The 23,058-nt window shown below is 35.7% G+C and overlaps 2 protein-coding genes across 3 annotated transcripts in view; one reads left to right on the forward strand and one right to left on the reverse strand.

Annotated features, from left to right (window-relative positions):
• aplf (aprataxin and PNKP like factor) overlaps nucleotides 1–18,643 on the forward strand; it is a 40,139-nt gene extending 21,496 nt beyond the window's left edge. Inside the window, exons 12-15 of the transcript XR_010896739.1 lie at nucleotides 9,552–9,623; nucleotides 16,849–16,920; nucleotides 17,988–18,069; nucleotides 18,618–18,643. The gene's annotated coding sequence lies outside the window, so the exon portion shown is untranslated. The remainder of the gene's footprint in view (nucleotides 1–9,551; nucleotides 9,624–16,848; nucleotides 16,921–17,987; nucleotides 18,070–18,617) is intronic.
• prokr1a (prokineticin receptor 1a) lies at nucleotides 11,369–22,600 on the reverse strand. 2 transcript variants are annotated; one of them, XM_067404670.1, is made up of 3 exons: nucleotides 22,504–22,600; nucleotides 19,016–19,552; nucleotides 11,369–13,479 (listed from the first exon to the last, which is right to left on the reverse strand). In XM_067404670.1, exons 2-3 carry the CDS (start codon nucleotides 19,477–19,479, stop codon nucleotides 12,774–12,776), a joined length of 1,170 nt encoding a protein of 389 aa, XP_067260771.1. In that variant the 5' UTR covers nucleotides 19,480–19,552; nucleotides 22,504–22,600; the 3' UTR covers nucleotides 11,369–12,773. The 2 variants fall into 2 exon arrangements, with proteins under 2 accessions (XP_067260771.1, XP_067260772.1); XM_067404671.1 differs by lacking the exon at nucleotides 22,504–22,600 and adding an exon at nucleotides 19,988–20,025.
• Between the last annotated feature and the right edge of the window lie 458 nt (nucleotides 22,601–23,058).

Raw genomic sequence — 23,058 nt, forward strand, 5'->3', positions numbered from 1 at the left:
TTCAGCATCATTACTCCAGTCTTCAGTGTCACATGATCCTTCAGAAATCATTCTAATATGCTGATCTGCTGCTCAAGAAACATTTAATGTGTACAATTGTACAAAATATTTGTGTACAATATTTTTTTTCAGGATTATTTGATGAATAGAAAGTTCAAAAGAACAGTGTTTATCTGAAATCTAATCTTTTGTAACATTATAAATGTCTTTACTGCCACTTTTGATTTATTCAGCAAGGATGCATTAAATCAAAGTATTAATTTCTTTTCAAAAAAATAAAAATAAAAATTCTCACTGACCCCAAACTTTTGAACGGTAGTGTATAATGCTACAGAAGCTTTGTATTTCAGATAAATGCTGTTCTTTTGAACTTTCTATTCATCAAGGAATCCTGAAAAAAAAAGTACACGACTGTTTTCAACATTGAAAATAATCATAAATGTTTATTGAGCAGCAAATCAGCATATTAGAATGATTTCTGAAGGATCATGTGACACTGAAGACTGGAGTAACGATGCTGAAAATTCAGCTTTGCATCACAGGAATAAATTACTTTGTGAAATATATTCAAATAGAAAACAGTTATTTTAAATTGTAATAATATTTCACAATATAACTGTTTTTACTGTATTTTTAATTAAATAAATGTAGCCTTGGTGAGCAGACGAAACTTCTTTTAAAAACATTAAAAATCTTATGGTTCCAAACTTTTGGACTGTACTGTATATGTATATATATATATATATATATATTGTGCACAATACCATATAATTCAGTATGTTAATATAATAATTTCTTAATTTCACGCTTAATTCTTAATTAAAAATAAATATTATCATAATCTTATCCATTTCTAATAATTCCAGGTTGCTGTGGTTGCGCAGGTTGTTTACACATTTAACTCGTGGCCATGAGAAAAATATATCATTCCCTCACCATATGATCTCGAGGCCACGACTTTACATCATGTGGCCATTTTAGCGCGACAAAATGATCTAGTGGCCACAACATATTATCTCATTCCCACGAGTTTATATGTCGTGGCCACGACAGAACCGACCCTTCTGGTCACCGTAACAGGGTGAGACTGCTATTGATTACTTTTTGGTATTTAATAAGCATTATGAGGTTGCCTTGTCTGATGCAGCTTTAAAATTTGGCCAAAAGGAAGTATCTTAGAAGGCAGCCTACATTTTAGAACAGCATCAGAAGGACGTGTTTGATAGGCAGCTCGCGTGTTTTTTGAACCCAGCCTCTGAAAGCAAAGACATCACCATGAATTACATTTGTATTTCATTTCTAATTCTAGTCAAAACCCTGTGGGCTGTAATTTTTGAAAACCGTTGTTTAAGAGATCAAGTTGTTTCCTGTGACTGAGCAAGTACAAATAACTAAATGGAGAAGAGAACAAACAAATCTTAAACAGGAAATCCATGAATTTGAGAGAGGGCTCTTTCCAAGTCATTGTGATTTGAGTCCGAAACTGTTCACAAATAAAAATGAGCCTTCGGAAGAGGAACTGTTGATCTAAGGCAGATTACGAATGCTTAGCCATGCTTTATACATAGCATTAAGATGTGTGTGTGTGTTTGTTTTTTGTTGTGGAATATCTTGGACTTTTGTCTGTTTTATAAAGTTCATTGGCTGTTGATTGAAAGCTTTTTTGTCAGATAAAGCAAGAACACTCAGAATCAAGCTTGTGTTTGTGACCCTCGTGAGTGATTGATTTGGAGAGCTCTACTGGCAGCGAATGACTGGCAGATGTGAAATTACTTGATAATTTGAAGAGAAATGAAGAGTCTCCAGCTGTGAGGTCAAAACCTGGAGTGCATCACAAACCTAGTGCTTGGATCAGGGCTTATTACATAATTAAGACCTGCTTTTCTGAAAATGTTCAAAAACAGCGAGAACAGAATGGATGTGAATTGGCTGTTGCGCACACAAAGCTGTCATATGACTTTATAATACTTAGCACATGTCATATAGAATACTTTTATAATGGGTTTTTGACCTTGGATGCATGTAAACCTTTTGTTGGAGACCGCCGAAACAAAATTGGGAACTTAATATAGGCACTTCAAAGTCAAAAATAAAAGTCTAAATAAAGTAGTCAACCGTAGCTTTATCTTGATGCCCTGCATTGCTTTGTCAGCTCTGTGAAAGTTTAAACATCAGGCTGTTAGTCCATCAAAGGAGGATCTAAAGAAGTTTTGTCTGGGTTGAATCGAGACCCTTCCTCAGGGTGATCTTCATAACAATCAGTGCCAGATGCCCTGCCCACTGTCTCCACAGCTATGATTCCAGTTGCATTCATTCGGTGAATGAGAGAATGTTTCTTTCTTGTGTTTGTCTAAGGTTAATAAACACTGTGGGAGGGAGGATATATTGTGACAGTTGCTTTTAGTTGTGCTTGCTGATGAAATGAGCCAGACCTTTATTTCTTCTGGAAACATTTGCTCCGTTCCAACACTGCTGCAAATATTATGTTCAAAATATGTTCCAAAAGGTAGGCAGCACAATTGCCATGTAAAATTGAGAAGCTAATCCCATAATGCAATGGATGCTTAAATTCATCCAAGATGGCAAACATTAACTTTCATTAAGTATTGAAGCTGATTAATTGTGTGCTGCTTATTATATGCTTTATGAGTAGCATGTCATTATCTTATGAAAATGCTAACACTAAGCTCTTTTAAAATCATGCATATGTGTGAGCATTCACAATCACTAAAATTCTGTTTTATTTAGGATGCTCCCTCAGAAGACAGCAAGGGAGCTCAGTCAGCTCGGAACGGAGCCATTTATGTAACAAATTTTCAGTGTAAATTTAATTTGTTATTACCATTTTTTTACACTTTTACAATATGATTTAATTAGTCACAGTTGAAGGCACAATATGTAAGGTTTTTGGATTAAAATTTCCGAAAACCACTAGAACTGTTATATATTTAGTTGACTTGTGTATTATAGTATCCCAGGTGTTTCCAAGAATGTTTAAATCTAGAGAAATAAGCAATTTTAACCAGGACATGTCCGTGTAGCGCCTATAAATTACATCATACTTGCGTTACCGTCGATTTCCGATTTTATTTTGTAGAAGCCATGGAAACACCAAAGACGCTTTATTAGACAAGTGAACAACTGTTTGCAGCTGTTCAGCTCCCACAACACTTGGCTCTGCTCTGCTTCATACTACGGTAATGTTAATAATCGCATCCATGAACATGATTTCTGCTCGAGTCCCATCCGATTCTTTTCCTCCGGCTGAGAAGTGAAGACAACATCTCCCAAGAATCCATACTCAATTTCAGGGTCATTAAGCTACGCCTTTGTTTTGAATAGGAGACCTCTAGTGGTGAAAAGTTACATATTGTGCCTTTAATGCATTAGATATGAAAAAATGTATCTGCATATTAATACATTTCAAGCTGTGTGTAATAACTTAAATCATGCCATGGATTTTTATGTTATTTTAATGTTCCTTGTGGTTCATTCATAATGTTAAAGTTTTTTTTCGTATTCGGGATCCTAAACATTTGTCACGCACAGAGACCTTGCACACTGAGTCCGATACATATTAATGAATCCGTTGCGAAAAAATTCGCAAAACAATACAAAATGAAGTCTTCAAGCACGATTTAGTTGTCCTCTCTTTTCTTAAAAAGAGAAAATATTAAAATATTACCCAATCCTGAGATTGTATAGAGAAAGGAGAGTTCACCTCATCAAAGAGCTGCGTGATTATCCCGAGTGTTTCCAAGTCTACTTCAGGATGTCAGTGGCTCAGTGTGATGCTTTGCTGCTGGCACAATCTGTCTTTATATTCTATCTCCTTGTATTCCACACTTTGTTTGTTATACAGTGCTACTGCTTTGTGCTGTAGACGACATGGATCAACTTGTCAGATGGCATTGTAGATTTTTGCGTTCGCATACGGTGGCTCTGAATTGTCAAAACATCTCTCAAAATGCATGCCATGGATGCAAAAAATGCAGAAAATCGAACCTGATCTGAATTTTTTATGACGGACGAAAGTTTCGGAGGCAGTGTGCAAACGTGATTGACATAACGTGAGGTCCAATTTATTTTTTTACGTGCGAAAATTTCGCATGCAAATTTCGGACTCAGTGTGCAAAGGCCTTTAGTGTTTTGAAAGCATTTCCATATAAAACCGTCATTTACAAACAAAGCATTATGTAATAATTTACTCATTTTTGATGTAGCTGCTGTCAGATCCAGTAGAGTTGGCTGCTTCATCTTTCAACAAAAGTTTCTTTGCGAACTCTCCATTACAATGTGCCTCGTTTCCAAAATAATATGCTCTGAACAAACATATAATCCTCAGACGTGATCTGGAATGGCTTTAAAATAAACCATACACTTGTTTCTGATGCTGGGATCCTTCTGAAATCTTTCAGAGAGGCAAACAAGCTGTGTAAACTTTAAACTCCACCTGTTGTAGGCACACTCAAGCTCGTTGGAGTATGTCAGAAACTGAATGCGCATCTGTATATAGTATTCAGTGTAGACAGCGTCAGTGATTTATAATGGGTTTTATTTGCTTTTGACGCGACACAATGCATTGCTCACATCCAATGTAGGCAAGTGTCAGCTATGCGACTAAACGCAAGTGGGCGGGGCCTGTGGTGCAATAATGTGTAACTATTTGTTGATGTCTTGCTCTAAAGTCAGGAATATGCCAATATATTTGGCCGTGTGATGTCACACATCCCGTAATATCTTAACAAGCCAATTTCGGAGCTTGATTAAATAAATGCTTTGTTTATAATGAGGAGGATGTTTTAAGCTCTGAAACTTGCATAATTTTGTGCATTTTATATACCTTATATTGTAAACCATTTATTCAGCTAGGAGGTTGTTCTAAAACATACTTGTATTAACTTTCGAAATACAGATACTATTTTCCAATATTTATTTTTTTGTAATATTTTTCTTCATTTGTTTTTGCCAAGAGTGAAAATTCAATGCATTTTTCTTTTTTCTTTTTTTTACACGCCATTGTTTTGGTTTCTGTCTCACAGTCCTCATGCAGTTGTAATTCATGTTGTTGGTGGCCGGAGCATACTGAATCAGAGAATCACAGTGCAGAGATTTAAATTAACCAGTCCTGCGTTCCACCCAGTCACTATACAGGATTTAAAGCTGATCTCTAAGAGACGTGAAATAACAACATGCTACCAACACTGGCTCATTCCTGAGTATCCTGACCTCCCATCTGTCAGTGTGCAGTCACAGTTACAAAGCCTTTTTTTTTTTTTTTTTTTTTTTTTGATGTCAGTTCTTTTAACTTTCAATGACATGAATGTGATATCTCATGATTTTTTTGGCTTAACCTTAATCCCTCCAGACACACTATTTGTCCAGGACAGAAGAGAAAAGAGGCAATAATCGGCCATGTGTCTACTCTTAAGACCAAAGATAAACACAGTACAGAACCTTTTGTTTTCACATGCTGTTCCACGTTGTGCGGCAAGGTAGAAAAGTCTTTTGAGTTGTAATCATATTCATCTTCAATGCATATTCAAGGATGAATAGTCCAAAAAATGAAACAAAAAAACTATTATCTAATATGCAGGTATATAAAATGTTTTTTACACAAATATTTTGATTCATTTTGGGTTGGTTGACTTAGGTTTGCAAATTTAATTTGGATTTTTAACTTTTAAAAGGAAAGAAAAATGCCTGTCATATTTTCATATTCATGGTCCTATGCAGTTTGTGTAAATTTTAATACATATTTAATGTTTATTTCAAGGATTTTTTGTTTGTTTGTTTACTTTTGTATAAATAACTATTTTTGCTACTGTGTTTGGTTGCACATTGGGTCCAGTGTATAATTGGTGAAGCAAAGCAATGTGAGAACTGCTGATTTTGAGGAAGATTTAATTGTGATTTTAAACAGCTAACTAAAAAAAAAAAAAAAAAACTTGGCTGACCAGGGCTTTTCTGGTTGAATAAGGTTTATCTTGGATGGACAGCGCTGGGTGATGTGTGTAAATGTTCACAGTTTGAGTCACAAATAAATAACTTGATCCTGGAACATCCTGAAACCCCATTCAAACCGTAAGGGTTTATATTTTGCGTGCAGCACAAAAACATTATTAAGCACCCATAAAACAACTCTAAATTCTTACCAACACCAAATTTTTTGAACTAGACTATATATACACACACACACAACTAAACTTTTTGACTGCCATTGTTTAGTTTTTGGAAGAAGTCTCTTCTGCTCACCAAGACTGCGTTTATTTGATCAAAGATACTGTAAAATCTGTAACAGTATTACAATTTATATCTCTTTTCCATGTGAATATATTTTAATATATATATATATATATATATATATATATATATATATATATATATATATATATATATATATATATATAGCTGGATTTTCAGCATCATTACTCCAGTCTTCAGTGTCACATGATCATACAGAAATCATTCTAATATGATGATTTGATGCTCAAGAAACTTTTAGGCTATTATTATCAATGTTGAAAACAGTTGTGCTGCTTCACATTTCTGTGGAAACTGTGATACATATTTTTTTTTCAGGATTCTTTTATAGGCTAAATAGAAAGTTAAAAAGAACAGCATTTATCTGGAATAGAAATCTTTTGTAATATTATAAATATCTTTTCTGTCACTTTTGATTATTTTGTCGCATCATATCTCATTGACCCCAAGCTTTTGAATGGTATCATATGTTTGTAGGTAAATCAGTGGGTTTTACTGGTTTTGAACGGTTCCAGCTGCCCTGAAGCTGCCGGTTTATAAATCAGCATCAGTCTCCATGAGAAGGGAGGTAAATAGAGACATTGTGGTTCGATCTGTTTCTAGCATTTAACATTTTAGGAGATTTGGGAGGTATATCTTTTTGTGCCGAGAGCCATGTATTCCAGCCTCAAGAGCAGGAGTCGCCAAACCGTTGGAAAACGCGTATGTTTTTCTCATAAGCTCAGTAAAGTGATAAAGCACTCTTGTCAGCGCTCGACTCGATTTAAAGTAAATGTTGTAATGCATAGTTTTTGTTGTGCACCATAATCAGTTGTGTGATGTTCTCTATATGCTGTGAGATTTCACAGTTCTGCGACACCGACCCCGCACAAGCAGAACAAATAGTTTACACTGATACGATAATGGTATCGTGCACTATGAAATACGCTTTCAAAAGTTTCAGGCCCCCAAAACGCCGTTGTGGTGTAAATAAACGGCCAAAACGCATAAAAAGTTTTCGGTTTTTGGTTGTCATGTAAACAGCCCCTTACTCTGAAAATGTGTTCTCTTTATCATGAATGAGGCCCAAAATTTTCCAAAACTGTGAGCTGTTTACATCAATTTCAAGTTAAATCCTAAATTAGATTGAACCTCACAATAAGCAAATAATGCTAATCATGAACTCAACTAATTTTGGTAAATTTGGTAGGATAGAGCCTATGCTTTCATGCCAGTTTGAAATTACAGTAACTTCGAGATTACGACCTCCTTGTAGAACTCATAATTACAACATTAGATATAGGCCTAGTTAGATGCCTCATTAAAGGTGCAATATGTCATATTTTTGCAGTAAAATATCCAAAAACCACTAGGCCAGTGTTATATATTTTGTTCACTTGTGTACTTACAATATCCCAAATGTTTCCAACTATTTATAAATCGTGAGAAAATTGCAATTTTAACCGAGGCTCTGGGACGTGTGAGGAGTCGTCTGTCAATTGCGTCATACCGTTACCCTCGGTTTCCGGTTTTATTTTGTAGAAACTATGGAAACACCAAAGATGCTTTAATATATTGCATGTTTTAATAGACAAGAGAACAACTGTTTTGATATATTTATAGACAGAAAAAGAATTATTGTTATATATCTCAACACGTTTAGTCTTATTGATTAAATCTAATTTTCTTGATTTTTTTGCGAGTACCGTGCTTTACCGTGCCTCAGAGAAAAACACTATTTTGTGAAGTAGCTAACATAGCATAATCAGATGCAGCTTTATTTTTAGTAGCAGTAATACAGAATTTTCTCCATCATACAATACATTTTAAAATTACTTACATGCCATTTATCAACACAAGCCATCCAGCATTTAATGTGATAATCTAAAATGGATCTATCTTACTGCAGTGTGCAACAGTGTCTCACAGCAGCCGCCGAGCGAACACACAGAGTAACATTATTACATCATTTTCAACACACTCAAATGTATCTAATATGATAAACAGAGCTGTGTTACCTCATACTCATGACCGGAAAAGCGGAAGCGGCGCCGGCGACTGTGTCATAATAAAAGTCCCGTTGCTCGTAAGGCGTGTGTTGATCAATCGCTCCAGCGGCCTCGTTCTGCTCCCACAACACTTGGCCCTGCTCTGCTTCATACTACAGTAACGTTAATAATCGCATCCATGAACATGATTTCTTCCCGACCCCAATCTCTATTCTTTTCCACTGGCTATTGAGATGGAGACCACATGTCCCAAGATTCCACACTCAAACTTGGCATCATCAAGCTACGCCTTTGTTTTGAATAGGCTTCTAGCGACCTCTAGCGGACAGAAAATTTTACATACTGTACCTTTAACGGCCGTTTCAATGGGCCGCTATGAGTAAGCCGTCCGCCATATTGGAGCGATCCGTGAACATTGGAGAGCAAGTTGAAGCTTGCAACTGTTGAATATTGTGAATATCTATCTGAAACAGACTTTAGCATATGATTTTGCTAAATTAAACAATACAAGACGATTTATTTGTCAGCTGACACAACAATAAAATTTACATAGTAAAAGTACTGTAAAAACAAGTAATATTGAGTTAATACATATATAAAAAAACAACAACACCACATTCTCACCTCTGAAAGGTTATCCCATTTATTAAGGAACTTAAATCTCAGCGGTTTCACAACCAGCTCCGCAATGTGATGACATCATTGATTCTTATTGTGAGTGACAAGCGGCAACCTCCCCCAGTTACTCTTGAAGCCAATAGTGAAGTGACTTAAACTGCAATTCATCAACTGGCCGCTACGGACAGGCTCCAAAAGAGAGCAGAATCTCATTGAGTCCCATGTTAAAATGCCCAACTTTACAGCAGAAAAAACATGTTTATAGCCTGGATCAAATTGTGGTTTTGGTCTATACAGCTAATTTTGCCCTTCATGACAACTCTGAGGTGAATTTTTTTTTTATAACTCATACTTTTAAATTATATTAAGCCTTAAAGTTCTGCATTATTAAGGGCGTGGCCTCATGAGTGACAGGTGGATTGCCACTGCTGTCTGTGAGCTGTCATGTTACCTAAGCTAATTCCAGCGGCTGAATTTGGTATCTCTGCCGTGTCTGGCTCATTTGTTTGTGAGATTTATACGATCATATACAGCTTTACAACACAAGCTGCTCAGGTTGCAAAATTTCTTGAAGAACAATGTTGTAGAACAGATCATACAGGAGAAATGTGATGCAAACAATGGATAATATATCAATATTAATGCTTTTGTGGACAAAAAGTGCTGTTGTTTGTTTTTCAGTGGACACTCATGGACATTTTACCCAAGTGCAATGGATAAGATTCATCTCACGATTGCCATTTTATTATAAAGGTATGAAGTCCGGTTTGATCATTTTCATGTTGTTATTTGCACACCTGACACATATTACAATTACTATATGTCAGCGCAATATTGGCACGTTAGTCAGTAAATAATTTTTTGTATCAACATATTTCCTCACCATCTTGAATTTAGTTTTTCAAAGAGCTTGTGCAATGCATTATTGGATTGCCTTCTCTTCAAAGGAGCATGCTATTCTGCTTTAAAATGGTCCTCAAGAGGCAATGTATCATATTAAAATGCTGCCTACGTGGGCAGTTGACTGGGGACAGAACAAATGTGTTTTTCAGATTCAGGTACACAGTGACAATTCCTAATTAATGGTGTGCGAGGAGACCCATTGTTCCTTAAATGAAGGCTCGACCCGTTACACGGCAGTTCGCACACCATTTACTTCTCAAGCGGCCTGCTTGTGTTTTTCTATTTGCTCAGTGTGTTAAACCGACTCGGAATGTCATGTACGGAAAGTCTTTTTATCGATCTGACACAAAAGTGCATGTTGTACCCAAGTGTGCACATGTGTGTTTTGGATTGAACACAAGGAAATTGAGTTTCTTTCAAGTTCCTTTTTCATTTACTTTACTGTTTATTTATTTTTAAGTTCCCAGATTAAGAACAATTGTAATTTGTAAATTAACCTCTGAATTACCCTTCAAAGTCTTTTCACGTTTCTCTGATCTAAAGAAAACCCAGTAGGCAGATATTATTGTAGCTTTAACTTTGTAGCTGTTGCATCCAGAATGTTGTTCGAGACTCCAGATGTGACTGTTGTTTTCCATTATAGTTACAAAACGTTTCTGTTTGGAGTCACTTTAAAAATACTACATATTAGAAAAATGCAATAAAACAAAATAGATGACTGTATGCACAAACAAAATGTGAAAATGCAGTGCATTTGATAATTTTTGTACCTAAACAGAACTAACAGACGCTTTTTGAAAACATCATTAAACCTATTAAACACTTAACATAAAATGGTTAATACAAACCCTGTTTTTGAGGTCAAGGAACAACTGCAAACTGTATCACAAATGCTTTATTTACACTTTACTCTTATTCATGGAAGAGCCAAGTTACTAGTTAATCGGCAACCCAGTTTCACTGGAAAAACATGCCTGATGCAAAATGTCTGCAAAATATTACATTGCTTTTTCCACGCGACATGTTCAAAGTGAAATTTCCAGTGAGTGACGCTAAAAGCATTAGTCTGAAACAGATTTTATTTCTGCAGTTGAAATATCCGTCAAGTGGCACTAAAAGGTTATTAAATAACATTCCACCTACACTAAATATAATACGATAATACGATAGTGTTAACTATGGAGCCCCGCACATGACATGCAGTAAAAAAAAAATAGTAGGCTAAAACGAGCCCAAAATATACTAATTCATTCCATCGATTTACTAAATTGTGTGCACAATTTAGCAAATTGAGGGAACGAAATAGAAAATTGTGCACATGACTTAGTAAATCGAGGGAACGAATTAGTAAATTTTGCGCACGATTTAGTAAATCGAGGGAACGAATTAGTAAATTTTGCGCACGATTTAGTAAATCGAGAGAATGAATTAGTAAATTTTGCGCACGATTAAGTAAATCGAGGGAACGAATTAGTAAATTTTGCGCACGATTTAGTAAATCGAGGGAATGAATTAGTAAATTTTGCGCACGATTTAGTAAATCGAGGGAATGAATTAGTAAATTTTGCGCACGATTTAGTAAATCGAGGGAACGAATTAGTAAATTTTGCGCACGATTTAGTAAATCGAGGGAATGAATTAGTAAATTTTGCGCACGATTTAGTAAATCGAGGGAATGAATTAGTAAATTTTGCGCACGATTTAGTAAATCGAGGGAACGAATTAGTAAATTTTGCGCACGATTAAGTAAATCGAGGGAACGAATTAGTAAATTTTGCGCACGATTTAGTAAATCGAGGGAATGAATTAGTAAATTTTGCGCACGATTTAGTAAATCGAGGGAATGAATTAGTAAATTTTGCGCACGATTTAGTAAATCGAGGGAACGAATTAGTAAATTTTGTGCACGATTTAGTAAATCGAGGGAACGAATTAGTAAATTTTGCGCACGATTAAGTAAATCGAGGGAACGAATTAGTAAATTTTGCGCACGATTTAGTAAATCGAGGGAATGAATTAGTAAATTTTGCGCACGATTTAGTAAATCGAGGGAACGAATTAGTAAATTTTGCGCACGATTAAGTAAATCGAGGGAACGAATTAGTAAATTTTGCTCACGATTTAGTAAATTGAGGGAACGAATTAGTAAATTGTGCGCACAATTTACTTTCCTCCCCCTGCGTGTCATGTGTGGGTCTGTGTAGTTTACAAAAGCAGACATGACATAAAAACGCATTTGCTGAAGCAACTGTGCCATTTTAGTTTAGTTTTTGACCTTTTTTATTGTGACTCAATAACGCAAGTGCAATGCTGTATCAGGTGAGCTACCGAGCAAGTTTACTTCATCAGAAAAGATGTATATATAAAGCTGGTTATGTGAAGTAAATGTCAAAATGTATTAGTTTACAAAGCATGCATTATGGGAAAAGTTAGTTTTTTTTGTTCACAAATGTTTTTAGGTCAAAATGTATATTGTGTAAGGAAAATCTTCCCCTGAAATTGTAATTTTTTTTGTGAAAATTTATAAAAGTTGTTGTTTTATTGGCACTAGTGATAATTTCAGCTGGAATCTGCAGTGAAATGTATGTAGGTACGTTTCTGGAGTTTAGGGTTAGCAAAAATGTGTTTTTAAAAATGTAATTTGGCACTTTTGTTCAAATCTGTTAACTCAAGGTTTAAAGCCAGCAACATAATTTCTGCTCTATAACCTACAGTACACTGATCACAGAACGTTTGGTCCGATCACTGAAAATGCTTGTTGGCATGAAGTGGGTCTTTTGAAGCAATAAATATATTAATCTGGGAGCATTTTCTTTGCTCATAAATGAGATCAGTCTCTCATCAGTGTCAACAGTTGGCTGAACCACACAAGTTACGTGATCTGAACCATTTCCATTGGTAATTCTTTTGGCTCTTCTTAATTTATTTGGGCCTGTAATTCATACGTTCATGCTGTGCGGATCCTTCTAAACCTTTAATGTATTTTTCCATCTCATCCCTTCACTTTATTTGTGTACATTCCACATCCTCGGTCACTCTCAAGGATGAAGTCCTAATGTCGTCTTCCGCCATCTTGCCAACAATCGCCCTCCTTATCGAGCGCCAGTTAGCAAGTTTGACGGCTCTGTAGCACTTTACGCCACTGTTCCTAACGCTCACGAAACACAGAGTGTTAATGACCCCGTTGCTCATAGCGATGCACTCGATGATGTAAAAAACAACCAGCGAGTTACGGCCGCGCGTAATCAGCGCCGGGTAGAAATCGCGCAGAAGCGTGAAACTGTAATAGGGCGCCCAGCACAACACGTACGCCACCAGAACCGCAATCAGTGCCACGACCGTTCTGCGCCGACCCCGTAGTCGTTTACGCAGCTGGTCCGTCGGAAATCCCGGGACGTTCTTGAACCAAAGCTCTCTTGAGATCTGCGCGTAGCAGACTGACATGCTGACCACGGGCCCCAAGAACTCCACGATGAAGATGAAGAGGAAGTAGGAGCGATACATGAGCTGCTGGTCCGCAGACCAGATCTGGGCGCAGAAGATCTTTTTGTCGTGGCGGCGCGCGCTGTGCGGGTACTCGTGTTCTGTGGCGAAGTAGGCCGACGGTACCGCGATGAGAACTGGGATAATCCAAACCCCAAAAATGAGCCAGTACGCTGTTTGAAACTTCATACGGGGCTTCAGAGGATGAACGATAGCCATGTACCTGTTGAATACAAAAAAAACTTTGAGATAACTGCCTTAATGGAGAATCACATAATTATTTGTAACATAGAAAAAACTTTTTTGTATGGAAGCTTGTTTCCGCCACAAAATAAAAAATAAGAAAGGTACAGTAATCGTGACTTTTTATCTCACAATGCTGACATTTTTCTTACAATTGCGAGTTTACATCTCGCAATCCTGACTTCTCTTCTTTCTTATAATGTCAGAATTGCGTGACATAAACTCACAATTATGAGAAATAAAGTCAGAATTGCAAGTTATAGACTTTTTTTCTTGCAAATTTGAGTTTATAACTTGCAATACTTATTTTCTCAGAATTGTGAGATATAAACTCAATTGCATGTTATAAAGTCCAATTCTGAGGAAAAAAAGACAGACTTTATAACTCACAATTGCGTATTATATTGCGAGATATAAACACATACAGTACAGTCCAAAAGTTTGGAACCACTAAGATTTTTAATGTTTTTAAAAGAAGTTTCGTCTGCTCACCAAGGCTACATTTATTTAACTAAAAATACAATAAAAAACTGTAATATTGTGAAATATTATTACAGTTTAAAATAACTGTGTACTATTTAAATATATTTGACAAAGTAATTTATTCCTGTGATGCAAAGCTGAATTACTCCAGTCTTCAGTGTCACATGATCCTTCAGAAATCATTCTAATATGCTGATTTGCTGCTCAAATAAACATTTATGATTATTTTCAATGATGAAAACAGTTGTGTACTCTTTTTTTTTCAGGATTCCTTGATGAATAGAAAGTTCAAAAGAACAGCATTTATCTGAAATACAAAGCTTCTGTAGCATTATACACTACCGTTCAAAAGTTTGGGGTCAGTGAGAATTTTTATTTTTATTTTTTTGAAAAGAAATTAAAGAAATGAATACTTTTATTCAGCAAATATGCATTAAATCAATCAAAAGTAAAGACATTTATAATGTTACAAAAGATTAGATTTTAGATAAACACTGTTCTTTTGAACTTTCTATTCATCAAATAATCCTAAAAAAAATATTGTACACAAATATTTTGTACAATTGTACACATTAAATGTTTCTTGAGCAGCAGATCAGCATATTAGAATGATTTCTGAAGGATCATGTGACACTGAAGACTGGAGTAATGATGCTGAAAATTCAGCTTTGCATCACAGGAATAAATTACTTTGTGAAATATATTCAAATAGAAAACAGTTATTTTAAATTGTAATAATATTTCACAATATTACTGTTTTTACTGTATTTTTAATTAAATAAATGTAGCCTTGGTGAGCAGACGAAACTTCTTTTAAAAACATTAAAAATCTTAGTGGTTCCAAACTTTTGGACTGTACTGTAATTCTGAGGAAAAGGTCAGACTTTATAACTCACAATTGCAAGTTTATATCACGAAATTCTAAATAAAAAGTCATAATTACTTTTTTATTTTTCAGTGACAGAAACAAGCTTCCATAGTTTTATGACCCGTGGCAATTTATCTCTGAATAATTTTTTGACTTATTTTTCAGTAAAAAAAAATCCAAAAATGCTTAAAAGCAATTAAATCTACTTGAAAAGCAACATTGTTTGCTTTTTATTTTTCAAGATTGTGTCTTAAATAGAAATGTATTTTGTGTTACTTATTTTTGTTGTTTATATTTAAAAGAAGCAAACAATTACCTTTGCAGTAAGACAAAATTAAAGAGGTGTTAATATCTTCGGCAGTGTGGCTTCTCAAGTAGTAAGTTTTATTTATTTATTTCTAATCATTTTATTGCAAAATAAGACAAAAAATACATCTTTTAAAAGGCAAATCAGTAACAGTTGCCAAGAAGTAAAGGACAATGTTCCAGAGACAAAAAGCAAAAATGTAAGGATCATATTTTATTAAGGATAATATTTTAAAAATTGACATATTGGAGATGTAAAGTTGCCTAAATTATCCTGCTTATGTATGTGTATATGATACATAAATATTTGTTTTTGCACATTCAAGGAAGCATATTAAAATGAAATCTAATAACTGAAAAATAACTGAAATTCAAATAAATTATGACTCAAACTAGTCATTTTTTTTTTAAAAGAAAGGGAAGGTTTGTCTGACATCAGCTGAAATTTAGCTTATAGAAACTATGACACACACACTTTAATATATGCTCTTATATATTTTACATTATTAAATATCCAAAAATATTAATATTACATTTTCTAAAATGGCATTACCTGATTAAATTTCTCTTAATTAAAATGCAGGAAATTCCACATCCTTTAATCCCAATTAAACTAGCCAGTTCTTAAATTCTGAGTTTTGCCCTAGCATTTGGACTGGATCTGGATTTGAATCTGGATCAGCAAACTGTGAGCATTTAGAATGGATCTGGTGTTTGTGATAGATCTGTATTGGTATTTTTTAAACATCTCTGTTCAAGGCTCAAATTTCCCAAAAACAGAAAATGAATCAGGATTATCAGTCTGGCACACAGAGGTTTATTAACACACCGACTCTCTGATCTCTCTGTCTGATCTGATCACTGCTCCCCGTCCATAATGAGATATTCCATGACCTTTTGACATTCATGGTGAATAACAGGCTCCTCCATCTCTTGCTCTCTAAATCAAAGGTACAGCACTATTTCTACCCATTTATACTCTGTCCGTTTTGATTAACAGCACATCTTTGCCTAAGGCTCTTCTTGTTTTGTCTCATGTGGTGAGATCCGTCGCACTCTCTGAAATAATTTAAAATAAAAATATAATTTGTTAATTCATCTGTGTGTATCTTGAAATTAAGATGTTCCAAAGAATTCTGTTCTCCCCAAAGGAAACCTTTGCAATACTGCAATAGGGAGCGAGGTCTCTGCTAGATCGGCAGGAGTGAACAGAATGTACTTTTGCCGCAAATACATGCGGTTACTGTGATGCATGGGAGGACTAAAGACTTGTTTACTTTATTAAATTTACTATTGATATGTATCATCTGTGCTACTTGGCAAGGTCCCAGTTAAGAAGTCAGAGTTCATGGGAAACTGCTTGGAGCAGCAGGTTGGATGATTTCACAAATGGCTTTGTAAGATACGACAGCGGCAACCTATTGAGCTGCCTAAGTAGGGAGCATTTGAAGGCATTATATTCTGTCCCAGGTAACTTCTTTTGGCCAAATGCTAAATTATATGGAGAAGACAGTCCCACAATGCATTGCAATGAGCTCAGTAAAAATAATCCATCCACAATTACAAATAATATTCATTCAATACTGAAACTATGAATAAAATAGTCTAATTAAAAATGTACTATTTAAGGGTACGTTAGACAAAAATGTACTAAAACTGAAAAAAATGTCCTTCACATTTTTTTGCATACAGGCGGCAACAATACCAGTTCACACGGATCCGCGAAAACGGCTTTGACGATGTCACCGTTTTTAGACGATAACGGTATTGTTTCCAAAAACCCGTTTTCAAAAGTTTGCGTTTTCAGGCCACCGAAATGCCATTGTTGTGTAAAAGGCCCCATTAGCCTAGCATGCTGATGCTTATTAAAGTGTCATTTTGTCAATCTCTATAGCAATACATTTAACCTTCAAGGCTTAATTTAAGTTAGGATGTTGTCTTAGAAGGTAGCTGCCTTAGGGGAATGTGATTTCACCAAGTACAAGATGTTCCTGGATCACATCTTTGTTGATCCTGGAACAACATCCCAATCAATCAATCAGATTTGAGGGACAAGTTTAATGTTTATGTCAAGTTTAGTTTACTTTTGCATCAATGTTATTTACCTATCTTTCCCCTCTGATTTTAGGGATAAGTTATGGGTAGGATTAGGTTTACGAGTAGGGTTATGGAAGGGGTTATGGATTCTGGAACAGGAATGTTGTTCCAGGATCAACAAAATATGTTGATCCAGGAACATATCTTACTTGGCAAAATCACGGTGTCCAGCTGCTTTAGTAGGCAGCTCATTCAGTCATTTTAAAGAGAATATCTGTCCTGTTATTTGCTTAAGAATTGATAGCTCAAAACTAACCAAACTGCAGGAGGGACTGACTAATGGGTTTCATTAAGATCTTTGAAAGCGATGAGACTGTTGGATATACTGTGTGCCAGATGCTGATTTCATGACATGCTAGCAAACCTGTTAGTTGACATCTAAGGCCTCGATTTGAGCTGCTGCTGGAGGCTAAATATACATCATGTTCTCCCTAGCCATTCAAATATTGACATGCTAATTAGCTAGCTTAGCCTCTGTAAATGGCCAAATATGATGTAAGCGCAGTGCAATTCCTCACTCCTCAGAAAGCATGTGCTCCCAATGTATGAATGACTTCTGCACCTCATCCAAACTGTGTATCCTACTTGAGTCTCTCATAAATCTGAACTGCTGAAGTCTTTAATCCTGCCTTCAACTCCTTCTGCAAAAATTCCTGCTTTTAAGATTGGAGTCATAAATATGAAGTGATTTTCGTTCTGTCCCTTCCATTGATAATTTTAAATCCAATCCACAGATTTGTTTGAAGAACCAAATTGACCAGAGATCAATTATCACCAGCAGAAGATCTGGCATCTGTCTCAGATATAGGAAGTGAGGTACAAAGAACAGACCCCAACTTATTTTACTAACATTTTTTTTTTTTTTAGCTATTTTGGAAATGCACATTAAATAATTTTAATATATTGTAATTGTAATTTATTCCTGTGATCAAAGCTGAATTTTCAGCATTATTACTCCAGTCTTCAGTCACATGATCCTTCAGAAATCATTTTAACATGATGATTTGATGCTCAGGAAACATTTATGATTATTATCAATGTTGAAAACAGTTGTGTTGATTCATCTTTGTGGAAAACATGATACATTTAGTTTTTTTTTAGGATTATTTGATGAATAGAAAGTTTAAAAAGAACAGCATTTCTTGGAACATTATAAATGTTTTTACTGTCACTTTTGATTAATTGAACGAGTCTTTGCTGAATAAAAGTATTAATTTCTTTCAAACATTAAAAAATGACTAATTTCAGGCACTATTTTATACACTATTCATAGAAAGTGACAATTTCTTATAAAGCAGCAATCTTTTTAAATTTAACAAGCTAATGATCTGCACTGAATCCTGAATTTTGACTTTCTTATGCAGCCACAGAGAATCATGGGAGATTTTGGCTACACCTGAAATCGCATACTTTCCTACTATAGAGTAAGTGAAAAACAGTATGTGACAAATTAAGTATGTCTGTATTCACATAAAAGAGTAGTTGAAAGGTCCCCGGTTGTCCTAATGCTTTTGACATGAGGCCACGGGGGAGGATTTATGAATGGCAGTGAAGCCATACTATATAGAAAGTACTTTTTTCAGCAGTTTACTTAAGTACCTACTCAAGAGAGTATGCAATTTCGGACTTTGTCTCACCATTCCCTAATACCAATTTTCCATTATTATTTAATAAACAGAGTAGACCCAACTCTTCAAGTCTGGGGTTAAACAAACTCATGCATTTAACATCATGCAGCACAAGCTCAGAGAGACAAACTCACCTGTCCACCGCAATGGCTAGCAGGGCATTGGTGGACACGTAGAGAGACATGGTCCTAAGGTAGTTAATGGAGGCACAAAGCACAATCCCATGATCCCATGACAGCTGTTTGACCACATAATAATCCACCAGAAATGGGCAGCACACAATCGCCACCAGGAAGTCTGACACTGCCAAGTTGGCGATGAGTAAATTAGTAAGGTTCCTGAGTTTTTTGTAACGTGCCAACGAGGCAATAAAGATGCAATTCCCAACGCCGCAGACCAGCATGATGCAGACCAAGACCACCGCGATAACGATTGTGGCCACGAAGAATGCTCGTCCCTGAGTCGTGTCCGGGATCTCGTCCACAGGGACCTCATAGTCCAGGGGGATGTCGTAATTCGGCATGAGGTCATGAGGGCTCCCCGACGGGTGGATGAGAGTCCATGTGCCGGTGGAGGTGCTTCTGTTGTCTTCTCCCATCTTCTCTTATTACTGGTCTGTCAGAGCACCAGGGTCTTCCATACTCTTTCTCCAATACAGAATCTGTTCTCAGCTGCAAAATTAAAAAATAACATACTTTTAAAGGACATTGATTCATCATAGTTTGGCAGTTTTGCAGCAATGCCACACTCTTAAAAAAAAACTTTTTTATTGGCATCTGCGGTTCCATGAAGAACCTTTAGCTCCATGGAACTTTTCCAACAATGGACAAAATGTTCTTTATAATCTTCCAGTTATTAAAATGTTTTTCCACTCTTTTCAGAACTGGTTACTGAAAGTTTCTTTGGGGAACCGAAAATGATTCTTATATGCACTCTTAAAAATAAAGGTCAAAGAATCTTTCAGTGAAGTTCTTAAAAAGAACCTTTTTTCCCCCCAAATTGGTTCTTCAATGGTATCACTGAAAAAAAAACCCTTTTAGAATAATTTACTTATTTTTAAAGGATTAGTTCACTTTCAAATGAAAATTAGCCCAAGCTTTACTCACCCTCAAGCCATCCTAGGTGTATTTGACTTTCTTCTTTCTGATGAACATAATTGGAGAAATATTAATAAATATCCTGACGCATCCGAGCTTTATAATGGCAGTGAACGGGACCAACGAGTATGACACATCCGTCCACATCCATCCATCATAAACATCAGCACACACTGCCCCGGGCGGTTAATAAAGGCCTTCTGAAGTGAATCAATGCGTTTGTGTAAAAAAATATCCGTATTTAACACGTTATGAAGTAAAATATCTAGCTTCCGCCAGACCGCCTTTTGTATTCTACTTACAGAAAAAAGGTTAACTGCTTTTTCCGGAAGTTGAATAGGGAAGGTGTAGGACATATTTTGAACTGCGAGAGTTGAATACGGAAGGCGGTCTGGCGGAAGCTAAATATTTTACTTCATAATGTGTTAAATATGGATATTTTTTTACACAAACACATCGCTTCATTCAGAAGGCTTTTATTAAAGGATTAGTCCACTTTTAAATACTTTTCCTGATAATTTTGCGCACTCCAATGTCATTCAAAATGTTCATGTCTTTCTTTCTGCAGTCGAAAAGAAATTAAGGTTTTTGATGAAAACATTCCAGGATTATTCTCCTTGTAGTGGACTTCAATGTGTAAACGTACCCTTCAATTCTACTTACAGAACGAATGCGGCACCAGTTTCGTAGAATAGGGAAGGCGTAGGACATACAGCGTAAGCTTTTTGAAGAATACGGAAAGTGGAAGTACGTTCAAGGCGATCATTTGTGTTTATAAAGCATATACAGTTGTATTTTTTTTTTTTAAATGACCGATCATTTCGCTAGATAAGACCCTTATTCCTCGTCTGGTATCGTTTAAAGCCCTTTGAAACTGCACTGAAACTGTAATTTTGACCTTCAACCGCTTGGGCTCCATTGAAGTCCACTATAAGGAGAATAATCCTGGAATGTTTTCATCAAAAACCTTCATTTCTTTTCGACTGCTGAAACGAAAGACATGAACATTTCGGATGACATGGGGGTGAGTAAATTATCAGAAAAAGTTTAGAGTCATATGGAGAACGTTTATTATGGATGGATGTGGATGGAGACACTCTCTTCAGCTTTTAGTCGTTTGGTAACGCTTACTGCCATTATAAAGCTCTGATGCATCAGGATATTTATTAATATAACTCCAAATGTGTTCATCAGAAAGAAGAAATATATAGGCCTAGGATGGCTTGAGGGTGAGTGAATCATGGGGTAATTTTCATTTGAACTAATCCTTTTAGACTGAATATAACAATCATTTTTGTTTCCCTAAACTTTCAGTAATCAGTTCTGAAAATATTTTTTTTCTTAGTAAATATTTTTTTTCATATTATTAATCTAAAGAACCCTTTTAAGAGCCTTTTGTGGAGCGGAACGATTCCATTGATGTTAACAGTTCTTCATAGAACCATCGATGCCAATAAAGACCCTTTATTATTAAGAGCAAGAGCTCAAACATTCTGCCTATCATCTCATTTTGGTGTTTCATGGAAGAAAGAAAATTATATGGCGTCAGAATGACATGAGGGTGAATAAATGACGACAAAATGTTCACTTTGGGGTGAAGTGTGCTTTTAATGGAAGAAAACACATTCACAACCCATTCATTCTCCATGAAATGTGTGGATGAGACACAAAAATGTGCTTGGTTATCTGGGAGTTACTGATTTTTAATTTTGGTAAGCTCACAGATGGCCACATTAGGGATGGATTTATGATAATGCTCAGATTTCTGTGTATGTTTAATTAAGACTTAGCTGAACTGGTTCTTCTTTAAAACAGAACGTAATTTACTACACTTTTTTGCGTACTATTGGGGTCCGTAGTACGGAGTTGCATATTGTTTGAGTCCCAGTTAAGAGTGACATAAAGTTAATAGCCTTTGTGTGCTATTAAATGACATGTGATCAAACTATTTTTAATTTATAAATACATGACTGGCCTAAAAAGGATAAACAGACTTGCATTAAGCCTCTAGAAGAGCTATATATTTATATTTTTGTTGCATGTATGCTTAAAATGCATTTGTGGAACAACTAAAATGTGACTCCCTATTTAGGAATGGCACTATAATTAGATTAGATTAGATTTTAATTGATCAGTCATGGGCAAAACAAGCACTGCAGACAAAGTAAAATCACAAATGTTTGCATTGTTGACTAAAATCAGCAAACACATACTTATAATAAAGTATTTACAATAAATCTTTCACATTGTATAAACAATACACGCACTGTAGGCTACAGTCTGTGATGTATAAAATGTATTCCGCACAAACTATTTTTTTGAGAGCTGTTGACTGGTCAACAACAGCCTCAGAATTAATTGGTTACAAACTTCTAAAATATAGGCTTTGTTGTAGGCTAGTCTATACTCCATTATAGAGCCAAAACAAGATTTTTGTTGTTTTACAGAAAAAAAGGCTTAAATATGCAGGGGGGAAACACAACGATTTAACTTTAAGTTCAGAAATAAAAAGTCATATGTCCTACCTTCACAGTGTTAATCCTTTTGCTTTACTCGTCTTGATCTCCGAGTTTGGACATCTGTGCATCTTCAGATGAGTCTCCTCTAGTTTCTGTGCGCCGCTGTTCTCTCAGCTGATGAATGAAGCCGCGCTCAGAGCCTCCTGCTTCTGCCCTCTAGCGGCAGGACAGTGTGTCTGCAACCCGGGTCTCATGAACGCGTTTTCCTTCGCGAATTCATTAAACTTATAAAAACGTATCATAATAAATTCCCCAGCACTCAGAACTCGTAAAAATTACACATTATTATAAAATGGATAATGTCGACAAATACTGACAGGACGGACTTCATAAAAGCATAAAATGCCAAAATAAACGCGCCAAGTCGCTACGTTGCTTGGCAACCGTAAACGGCTAACTGTTTATTCCGATTATTATTCATTTTTAATGTAACAAGGTCTATCAAATTGATGTTACCGCAGTTAAAGCACTGCGTTTTAAAATCCACTCGAGTTTTATGTGATTTTATCACAGGTAAGGGGGTGTTTTTAGGTGAAGCAAATAACCGAGAATAGACCTTCT

This window comes from Chanodichthys erythropterus, chromosome 12, assembly GCF_024489055.1.
Source record: "Chanodichthys erythropterus isolate Z2021 chromosome 12, ASM2448905v1, whole genome shotgun sequence".
Lineage (NCBI taxonomy): Eukaryota > Metazoa > Chordata > Actinopteri > Cypriniformes > Xenocyprididae > Chanodichthys > Chanodichthys erythropterus.